The 10776-nt window shown below is 61.4% G+C and overlaps 1 protein-coding gene across 1 annotated transcript; it reads left to right on the forward strand.

Annotated features, from left to right (window-relative positions):
* The first annotated feature begins 5178 nt into the window (after window positions 1-5178).
* On the forward strand, window positions 5179-9239 carry FBXL16 (F-box and leucine rich repeat protein 16). The gene is made up of 5 exons (XM_062503798.1): window positions 5179-6144; window positions 6803-7311; window positions 7620-7704; window positions 8273-8336; window positions 9091-9239. Exons 1-5 carry the CDS (start codon window positions 5449-5451, stop codon window positions 9237-9239), a joined length of 1503 nt encoding a protein of 500 aa, XP_062359782.1. The 5' UTR covers window positions 5179-5448.
* Window positions 9240-10776: the final 1537 nt, after the last annotated feature.

The following is a 10776-nucleotide window of genomic DNA, read 5'->3' on the forward strand; positions in this document are numbered from 1 at the left end:
GCTGGAGCTCTGCCTCCTCCCTGAAACTCTCCCATGCTGGGGGCTGGGAAGACAGAAGCTGCATCCCTCAGTGCCCCCGGACAGGAGCTGTTTTCTCACCAGAGCCCAAAGCTGGGGGAACCTGAGTGGAGTGTGGTGCTGGCACCTCAGCCAGATTTTCCTGGCTCCTTGGGCATGGGGCCAACCCTGCAAAGCCTGAGCCTGACCTTTGGGAAGGCTGTGGGACCTGGAGATTGCAGTGCTAGGGGTTCCTATTGTGACAGCTCCGCTGCTTGGCCAGGAGCTGCAAGACCCAGCGATGGATTCACCAGCCCACCTGGCACTGAGAGCAGCAGCCCCAGCAGCAGGACTCAAACCAGTCATTTCCCCAGCCTCTCCTAAGCCTCTTTGTCCACTGGAATAGGGGATAAGATCCTTGGCACCGTTGGGAGCCATCAAGGGTGCGAGAAAGCTGCTCTCAGCCCTTGGGTCTCCCCAGGAGCTCTCAGGGCAGCCCCAGGAGGGAGTTTCCCAGCTCCCATCACACAAACAGCAGATCTCCAGGGCCAGGTGGAGAGGCAGGTGGACTGTGCAGCAAGGAAAACGAGGTAGCACTGAGTCTGGAGCTGTGCTCTGACCCTCTCTCCCAGCTCACCTGTGTGAGTGCCAAGCCTGGGAGCACAAATCCACCTATGCACAAACACACACACACACTCAGGTATTGCATCCCCCTACCCAAACACAACCACAGCCCCTCCATCGCCAGGGGAGCTGGAGAGTCTTTAGCGACCCCTCTGCCCTGCTGATCCAAGCCCTCTGAAGAGACCCAGCATCAGGGGTCGGTGGCGGCACAGCCGCTGCTCACAGCACGGGCAGTGTTCTGGTCCAGGGGGATCAGAGCAGGAGGCGGCTGCACAGCACGGAGCTCTGCCGTGTGCTCCGGGCGCCAGGTTCAGCCCCCGAGGCAGGAGCCTGCCTGGCCTCGCTGCTGGCTGGGGCCCCTGCGCAGAGCCTCAGGAGCCTGAGGAAGCTCATCCCCTCAGGAGTGCTGGACAAAAGCCTCGGCTGCGTGCTCCGCCACAGCACTCCGTGTCGGGTGTGTTTTCTCCGCCTGTAGAGCAACTTGATTTGCTGCATTAGTAAAAATAGACGGGCTAATGAATTCAGCTGATGCAACCCCGGGCGCGCGTGCACGCGGCGGCTCCGGCTGTGAGTGAGCGTGAGCGTGTGCGAGCCACGGCTTGTGCCGGGGCACCCCCTCCGCGGGACCCTGCGTGTCCGTGTGTCCGTCTGCACATCCCCGTGAGCGTGTGCCGGCAGCCGGGAGCGAGGGCTGCTCGCTGCCGCACCGCTCTGCCACCGGAGCGGAGCGGCGGCCGCGCTCAGATCGCTCCGCAGCAGCTCTGGATCCTGGCAGGACAATAACAAAGCTCCGAGGAGAACTGGGGGGCAGCGGCGGGGGCTGCAGGGACCCGGTGGGGTGACAGCAGGGTCTCACGGGGAGTCTGTGGGGCAATCGTGGATTCTCTCAGGGATCTGGTGGGCCAATAGCAGATCTGCACAGGAGCCTGCTGGGTTATAGTAGGATTTCTTACAAGGATCTGCTGGAGCAATGCCGGATGTTCACAGGGCCCTGGCGGGGTGATGTAGGTTCCCTTACAAGGACCTGGTGTGGCAGGCGTGGATCCTGCCAGGGCCCGGCTCGCAGGGACACGAGCGCGGTGTCGCTGCGGGTGCCGCTGGCCGCGGTGCTGACCGGCACAGCCGCTGGCCGCGGTGCTGACCCCAGCAGGGCTGGGGTCCCGGGGCTCCCACGCCGGCCAGTCCGGGGTCTCCCGTGGCCTCCGGTGCGGCTGACACGGACCCCTCGGTAGGCTCCAAGCACGGCTGTTCCAGAGCTCATCCCCGATCCCTGCTGCAGCAGGATAACGGTCTGATCCAGGAGCCGGGGATCACCATGCAGAGAGGGTGACTGATGGCCCTGCCTGACTCTTAAGGCCCACATCCCTCTTTACTACCACGTGGAGATCGTAAACTTGCCAACAGGTTGGAAAAGCTCTGTCTTCCCTGTTCATCCCAGCATCCTCATTGTCTGTGCAATGTTTTGGTGACAGGCTCTTAGACTCCAGCTTTCTTCTCTCTCCCTGCGTCAAATCCGCCCCTCACCACTGCATCATCACTTACCGTGGGTGACAAACCCCTCCTGAATGGAGTGACTTCTCTGGCAGTGACGTAGCCTGTGAAATGTGCACCCTGGAGTGGATTCAGGAGAATGAAGGACTTTGACCTTTGCTTTTGTCAGGTTTTCTCCTACTGGGCTGGGAGCTGGCTCTCCACTGCTGGGAGCTGCTTCTCCATGAGAGAGTAAAGGGGGGCTGTGGCAGAGGGGGGTTGCAAATCTGGGCCCTTCCTGTGGGATCCCAGAGCAAGGGTGGTACCCAGTGCTGAACAATCCTGATGATTGTGGTGTGCAATCATGTGATCTTCAGACAGTGAGAGGACAGGGAGAAAGGAAAAGGACAAATCTCTGCTCTCCTGATGCTTTGGAGTGGCCAAAAGGTATACAGAGGTGCTCATGGAGCTGCTGGAACATCAGGGAGGGTGTGTGCTGACAGCACCAAGGCGAGTTTTGTGTTTGCCTGTCCATCCAGTGTGTCTGGGTTGGGAGGGTTTGGGGAGGTGTAGGGCATGCACTGGGTGTCCCTGCACTCAGCAGCTGTGACCTGCAGGCACAGGGAGCTGCACTTTCGACATCAGAGCAATGTGGGCTTAGTCCTGGGCTGCAGGAACTGTGGGGCTGCCTGGCTGCAGGCTGGGGCTTTCCTATGGCACAGGAGGGCAGATGCCAGCACTGCCCCTTGATGCCAGCAATGGAGGCTATTGGACCCACTCCCCTCCCCAACCCGTGCCCCCAGCACACCTTCTCCACACTGGGGTCTTTCCCTAAGCAGAGTTTCATGCCTGGGGTTGGTAGGAACACCCAAATTCTTGCCTGCTCATCTCCCCAGAGAGAAATGTCTGCCTGGCTTCCCCCCACCGCTGTCTGCATTGTCCTGTGCTTGGAGGCTTGAATCTCTGTCCATCTTTCTATTTGAAGTGACTTCTCAGCACATTCAAGGTTCAGGATTTCTGTTCTCTGGACAGGCAGCCTGAGCGCCCTGAGCAGGAGGGACCTGGCTCATCTTTCCAAGGCAGGGGTGGGAAAGCTGCTGAGCCCACTGAGCCCCCCTGAGCTCAGCCTCGGGGACCAGCCGAGCACTGAGCCTGTTGGATGCGATGCCAAAACCTCCTGCTGGCCGCGTGTGAGTCCGGCGACTTGTCAGCATCTGTCTCCTCCTGTGACTGTCCCCTTGGGCTCCCGAGGCCCGGGGCTGCCCCTGTGCCACCACCTGCCTTTTCCCTGGGGGCAACCAGCGTGCCCAGCGGGCTCGGTGCCGCAGCGCCAGCCTCTCCGTGCCGCCTGGCAATTATCTCTTTGGACTGGTGCTCTGTGGCTGTGTGAGACACCCCTGTGCACGTTCTGTTTACTCCCCTAATTGCTGCCAAGCATCGAGCCTCTGGTTTCAAGTTTCTCTCTTCTCTCCCCTCCCCTTCTCCTGCTTTCAAGCTAGTTTAACACATGTCCAAGCATCGGCGGCCCAGCTCCGCTGTCGGGCAGCGTGAGCGGAGGCAGCAGCGGCTGCATCCGAGCCGGGAGCGGCGCCAGACTGTCTGCACAGGGCTGGGCTCGTCCCCGGAGGCTGCATCTCGCCGGGACGCTGCCACCGAGCCGGGCTGTCTGCTGGCACCTCCGCTCGCACCACGGCAGAGGCGGCGGCAGCTCCCAGCAGCGCCGTCCCACGGCCCCGCTGTGCTGGGAACTGTGTCCTCCGGAGATGCCATGTGCCATGCATCCCGTGGGTTTTTCCAGATGTGCCACAAGCAACTGACTGCGTTTCTGAGCTCTTTTTTTGGGCGGTTGCTCCCTCCATGGCTGCTCCAGCAGAGCTGGATGAGGCCAGGGATGCTGTGAGGGTGAAAGGGATGGGCTGGGGTCAGCAGGGGATCTAGGCTACCTCCTGCTTCCAGGCTGCATGGAGCACCCTCAGGAGCCACAGAGCTTGGCCATGAGCAGGATTCTCTTTCCGCAATGCCCCTCCATCGGGGCTTGACTTTCTCCATCCCAAATCAAGCAGCTATAATAATTCCCTTGCTTTAATTTTGGGTCTGGGAGAAGCTGGCAGGTAAGAGGATCCTCAGTTTCTGTTCACTGATGGATGGATGTGCCAACAACCCCTTGGGGCTTCAGGCCAGGTCCCTGTCCCCTGCTCCATGCACTGAAAGCTGCATTCCCGTGCTTCAGCTCCTTGTTACCCCATGAGTACCAGGATCAGCTTTTTGGCAGGGTTTGGTATGGCATTGGCACACAGGGTGCGGGCAGGGCAGGCAGCAGTCGGGCAGGGCTCTGTGCCAGCCCCAGCTGGGCAGGGGGAGGGGGTTGAGACCCATCAATAATTCACCTCCATATTTATAGAGGGAAATGCGTTGAATAATGGATGGTGGGTGCGGCAGGGCCGTTGGGAAGCTGGCCTTGCTGCCACTGCAATATTTATTGGCCCAGTTTGCCGGGTGCTGCCCAGCTGCCTCGAGGCTCCACGAGGATCAGTGGCACTACTGCTGGCACAAGCTCACTGCTGAGTGCTTGGCTGGCATGGTGGGCACAGGCAGCTCTGCCCCTCTGCCTCTGCCCACTGCCCTTCACAAAAATGCACTGGGGGCTGGAGCCCCTCTGCTCTGGAGCCAGGCTGGGAGAGCCGGCTGTGTTCACCTAGAGAAGAGAAGGCTCCAGGGACACCTCAGAGCCCCTGCCCAGGCCTAAAGGGGCTCCAGGAGAAATGGAGAGAGGGACTGGGGACAAGGGGTGGACGGGTGGAGGGACAGAACAAGGGGGAATGGCTTCCCACTGCCAGAGGGCAGGGATGGATGGGATATTGGGAAGGAATTGTTCCCTGGGAGGGTGGGCAGGCCCTGGCACAGGGTGCCCAGAGCAGCTGTGGCTGCCCCTGGATCCCTGGAAGTGCCCAAGACTAGGAGCAACCTGGGCAGGTGGAAGGTATCCCTGCCCATGGCATGGATATGAGATGAGAGGGGCTTTGAGGTCCCTTCCAATCCAACTCAGTCTGTGGATCCTTCTCTGTCTCCCATTTGCCATGCTGGATTCTAGGCTCAGAGAGGAATGTGAATGTCCAGGGACAAATCTCCATCCATCCCTCATCACAGGGGAACGCCAGGGCCATGCAGCTTCTGTGAGGACCCTGCTCTGTGTCCCAGACATGCCCCTCTGCGGCTGTGCCCAGCAGCCCTGCAACACCTGGTCCCACGTGCCACCCTGCTCAGGGTGCCATCACCTCCCCCAGCCATGGCCACCCTTGCTACCAGACCCACAGCCCCTCATCCCACACCCCTGTGTTACAGAGAGACCTGTGGAAGATGTCGAACCCGAGAAACGGCGACACCAAGCCCCCATGTTTGCCCCGCAATGGACTGGTGAAGATCCCCACGCAACCCAACGGCCTTGGCTCCGCCAGCATCACCAAAGGCACCCCTGCCGTGAAAAACCGCTTGTGCCAGCCTTCCTCCGTGCCTGCCATCCTCAGCCCGGCCTTAGCCCACCGCAGCGACCTGCCCATCCCCAGCCTGGCTTCCCCGCTCTCCTTGGCCACTCTGGCCAGCGTCTCCTCCCCTCCCGGCGCTTCCTTGGTGGGACTGAACGCGAGCGAAGGCTCGGAGCAGCCCTCTCCGGAGCGGCTGCCAGGCTCGCCCTCAGAAAGGCAGCTGGCGGTGGACGAGAAGATCCTCAACCGCTTGTTCTGGTACTTTTCGGCATGCGAGAAGTGCGTGCTGGCGCAGGTGTGCAAGGCATGGCGGCGGGTGCTCTACCAGCCCAAGTTCTGGGTGGGCTTGACGCCCGTCCTGCACACCAAAGAGCTCTACAACATCCTGCCCGGTGGAGAGAAGGAGTTCGTCAGCCTGCAGGGCTTCGCCGTCCGCGGCTTCGACGGCTTCTGCCTCGTGGGCGTCTCTGACCTGGACATTTGTGAGTTCATTGACAACTACCCCCTCTCCAAGAAGGGGGTCAAGTCCATGAGCCTTAAGAGGTCGACCATCACAGATGCAGGGTTGGAGGTAGGTGACTCTGCTGAAGTGACCAGGGTGGTTGAGATGCGCTGGTGGCAGATGGGTGGATGGGTACAGCCTGTGCAGGGTCAGGAGGCTGTCAGGGCCTCATCCCTGGTGCCTGTTGGTGCTGCCAGGAAGGCAGAGCCAGATGAGGTGGCTGTGCCGGGTGGTGATTTGGCAGTGGGTGACAAGCAGGGCTCTGGGAATAGGACATTCCTGCTTGGCTGGCTGCTTCCCAACAAGGGGCTGAGGGTCAGATAGAGATGGGCAAATTCAAGGGGCTAGGCAAGGTCCTCACTGAGATACTTGCCCTGTGCCATGGCCAAACACAACACCAGCTGCTCTATGGGCACATCTCATTCAAGCATTTCCTGTGTTGCAAGCAGCCATCAATCCCAACACTGCCAGCAGCACCTGGGACAGTGCTGGGGCTGCAACCAGGGGTCCCTGCCTGTCCCCTCCCATTCCCCACTGGGGCTGCTGTGTCCTAAGGCAGGTATTGAACCCATACCAGGGAGGTCCCAGGGAGAAGACCAGACCCAGGCAAGACTGGGAGCAGTAGGAAGAGCCACAGGGGGCTCAGAGGGAGCTGGGGAGGGGTCACAGGGATGCACAAGGATGGGCGGCAGTGCCCAGCATGGCCTGACCCCCTGCCCCTCGGCAGGTGATGCTGGAGCAGATGCAGGGTGTGGTGCGGCTGGAGCTGTCAGGCTGCAACGACTTCACAGAGGCCGGGCTGTGGTCAAGCCTCAACGCCCGCATCACGGCACTGAGCGTCAGCGACTGCATCAATGTGGCCGACGATGCCATCGCTGCCATCTCGCAGCTCCTGCCCAACCTCACCGAGCTCAACCTGCAAGCCTACCACGTGACGGACACGGCGCTCGCGTACTTCACCGCCAAGCAGGGATACACCACCCACACCCTGCGGCTCAACTCCTGCTGGGAAATCACCAACCACGGCGTGGTCAACATGGTGCACAGCCTGCCCAACCTGAGCGTCCTCAGCCTCTCGGGCTGCTCCAAGGTGACAGATGATGGTGTAGAGCTGGTGGCCGAGAACCTGCGGAAGCTGCGCAGCCTCGACCTGTCCTGGTGCCCCCGCATCACCGACATGGCCCTGGAGTACATCGCCTGCGATCTGCACAAGCTGGAGGAGCTGGTGCTCGACAGGTAAAGGGCCACGCTGAGCTTTGCCATGCCATGCCATGCCATGTTGAACCTGCTGGGCCATGCCATGCCATGCTAAGCTATGCCAAGCCATGCCAAGTCATGCCATACCATGCTGAGCCATGCCATGCCATGCCATGCCATGCAAAGATGTGCTGTGCTGTGCTGTGCCTTGTCATGTCATGACAAACCATGCCATGCCAAGTTGTGCCATGCTGAGCCATGCTGGAAGCAGAGGGTGCAGCATGGGGGCCATGGTTTGGGGACACCCATGGGTGACCAGCTGGCCCTGACACCCCATGTCCCGGCAGGTGCGTGCGGATCACCGACACCGGCCTCAGCTACCTGTCCACCATGTCATCCCTGCGGAGCCTCTACCTGCGCTGGTGCTGCCAGGTAGGTGTGGAACATGGCTGTGCCCGTCCTGGCTCAGCACGGCAGAGAGGGCATGGTGGCTCCTCCCTGGGGATGTGCCATGAGCTCAGGGTGGGCTCCTGGGGCTGGCTGAAGACCCCAAGACTTGGTACCAGGAAGCAGAGAGTTCCTGTGAGCTCAACAGGACTCAGCCCTGGCACCCTGACCCTGCATCCTTGCCCCAGCACCAGTATCCCCAGACCCAGTGCCCTGCTGCAGCACCAGGCTCCCTGCCCTGGCTCCCTGTACTCCTCCCTCCCTGTACCCAGACCCAGTACCCTGGCCCTGCACCCAAAATCCTACCCCAGCATCCCGCTGCAATGTCCCACATCCTGCTCAAGCTCCCCTCCCCAGCACCCAGCTCCCTGCACCCTGACCCATCACAGGTCCCTGCCCCAGCACCCAGAGCCAGCACACTGCTCCAGCATCCTGCACCCTGCTTCAGGTTCCCAGCCCTGGCACTCAGTTTTCTACCCCAGCTCGGCAATGCTGAGCCCTGGTGCTGTTGTCCCCACTGTCCCCCCTCATCCCATCCCATCTTCTTTTCCAGGTGCAGGATTTTGGCCTGAAGCACCTCCTGGGCATGGGCAGCCTGCGCCTCCTCTCACTGGCTGGTGAGACCCTCACCCTGCTATCAGGGACCAGAGACCCCATGGGACTGGGGAGGCACAGGGCATAGGGACAGAGAGCCCTTGGGACAGCCAGCATCCCCCCAAGCCAGCAGGCACCTGCACCTGCACCCAGATGGCACCCAGCTTGTGTGGAAAGATCCTGGCTCTTGGGGTGCTGTGGTATTTTTTGGGGTGGTGGTGTTTTGAGAGCTAGTTTTTTTGGGATTCAAGTTTTTCAGGGTGCTGGTTTTTGAGGAGCTGTTCTGGAGGGCACTCCTTTTTGGGTGGTTTTTTTTTTTAATACTGGTGCTTTGAGATGCTGGTGGTTTATGGGCTGACCTTGGGGTGCAGTTGTTTTGGGTGTTGTTTTTTGGGTGTTTTGAAGCACTATTCTTTAGCATGCTGGTTCTCTGGGTACTGGTGGGAGGGTTTTTTGGGTGCCAGTTTTGATGGTCTTGGTATTTTGGGGTGCTGGTGCTTTAAGGTACTGGTTTTTGTGTGCATTTTTGAGTGCTGGATTTTTTCGATGCTGATATTTTGAGTGATCCTTTTTGGAATGTTGGGGGTTTTGGGGTACTTTTTTTTTAGCACACTGGTTCTTTTGGATGTGGTGAGTTTTGAGGTCCTGATCCTTTGTTCCTGTTTGGGGGATTTTGAGGTTTTGGGATGCTGGTGCCTTTGAGATGCTGTTTTTTGGGATGCTAATTTTTGGGGGGCACCATGTTCTGGGCTGACAGTACACCCTGTCTCCTTGCAGGCTGTCCCTTGCTGACCACCACGGGGTTGTCTGGGCTGGTGCAGCTGCAGGAGCTGGAGGAGCTGGAACTCACCAACTGCCCCGGGGCCACTCCGGAGCTCTTCAAGTACTTCTCCCAGCACCTCCCGTGCTGCATGGTGATCGAGTAGACCCGGACCCGGCCGCCCGCTCCCGCGCCCACCCCGGCCGCCATCGCCCACCCCATCTCTCTCCGGCTGCTGGGGGATTCTAGAGACGCCCCCGATTCCAATCGAGCCCGAACATTCCGCCCATCGACGCCCCCGAGGGACGCGGGCTCCGGGGGGAGATGGGGGAAGGCGTCGCCACTGGCCGGAGCCCCCACGAGTACCATGTAAATTCCCCCCCACGCCGCCGCCATCACCTGTGCTCCTCCCGGTGTCCTGCCAATCCCTTCCGGACAGACGAATGGACATCATGGAAGCCCAAAGTGGGAGGGCGACGCTGTGTGACCCCCCCACGGCCGCCTCCTGCTCCCCCCGCCCCGGTGCCGAGCGGGAACATGGCCCTGCCACCAAGGATGCTCCTGGCGACCAAAGGATGCTCCCAGGGATGGGCGAGAGGAGGATGCTTATTTCTGGCTGGCGGCGGAGGCTGGATGGGTCCCCTCACGCCCTCGGAGCGGGTCACCGAGCTCACACGGACCCCCCCATCCCCGTGCTGCGTGTCCCCTACAGCCCCCAGCCCTGGCTTTGGGGCACTTTCTCCCGGTGAATAAGATGTCCCTCTCCGCCCGCCCGCCGCCCTCGCATGCTCGCTTGCTTCAGTCTCGTGCTACGGCAGGTTTCGGGGTACCCCGGGGGACGGTGACAAGTGACAACCCTCACTGAGCCCCTCCACGCAGCTTTGCCCCGGCCGGATCCTGCCCCGGAAGCCGGGCTCTCCTGGCTAGCATCCCCCGCCGCCCTGGGGACCCCACTGCACCCCGTGGGGATGTGGGGGTGATGCCAACGCCGAGGAGCGACCCATCCGTCTGGGATGGGACATCCCGGGGAACCAGGGCCAGGTCTGAGCCACCACCGGCGACACCGGCAGAGCAGAGAGACGACAGGAGGTGGCACTTAGGACACACTGCCACCGCCACCGCTCTTCCAGCTGAAAAGCCATCGCCCCGATGCCAGCGGCAGGCGGGGACCGGAGGGACCCCTGGGCTGAGCCGAGATGGGACCGAGCCGGCGCGGGGCTGGGGTGCCCACGGGGACCCAGCGCGGGAGGGGCTCGGTGGCCGCCCCCGGGGAATTGCCCGCGCCACACCAGCCGTGGGAGGAATGAGGGCATGAATCTGGACGTGGGCACGGACACGGGATGGGCAGGGACACGGACACGGACACGGACACGCTTTCGGTTTGTTTTGCCTTTGTACCGGCCGGGAAGGAACTGCTGCACCAACCGCCGCCTCTGCTCCCTCCTTTGTTCAAAACGCCCCTTTCTGACCCCAAAACGGCACAAAGGCTCTCGTGGCCCTGGAAGGGGGTTTGGGAGTCCCCCGGGCTGCGGAACAGAGTGGCACTGCTGGGGCCCAGAGCACCCTAGCACGGGGGTGGGGGGCTGCCTGCACCCCCAAACCCAGCAGCGTCCAGACACGGGGCCAGGGACGACAGCAGCACTAGAGGGCCCCCCTAACCCCGCAGGTGACAGAAGCAGTTTTAGGGTGCCATAGCCCTGCGC

This window comes from Cinclus cinclus, chromosome 16 (genome assembly GCF_963662255.1).
Source record: "Cinclus cinclus chromosome 16, bCinCin1.1, whole genome shotgun sequence".
Taxonomy (NCBI): domain Eukaryota; kingdom Metazoa; phylum Chordata; class Aves; order Passeriformes; family Cinclidae; genus Cinclus; species Cinclus cinclus.

Excerpts from the sequence above, each read along its gene's own strand:
- FBXL16 (XM_062503798.1), top strand. The coding sequence starts at position 5,449 with ATGTCGAACCCGAGAAACGGCGACACCAAGCCCCCATGTTTGCCCCGC. Across the intron at positions 6,145-6,802 it reads TCACAGATGCAGGGTTGGAG|GTGATGCTGGAGCAGATGCA; the intron begins GTAGGTGACTCT and ends GCCCCTCGGCAG. Across the intron at positions 7,312-7,619 it reads GAGGAGCTGGTGCTCGACAG|GTGCGTGCGGATCACCGACA; the intron begins GTAAAGGGCCAC and ends ATGTCCCGGCAG.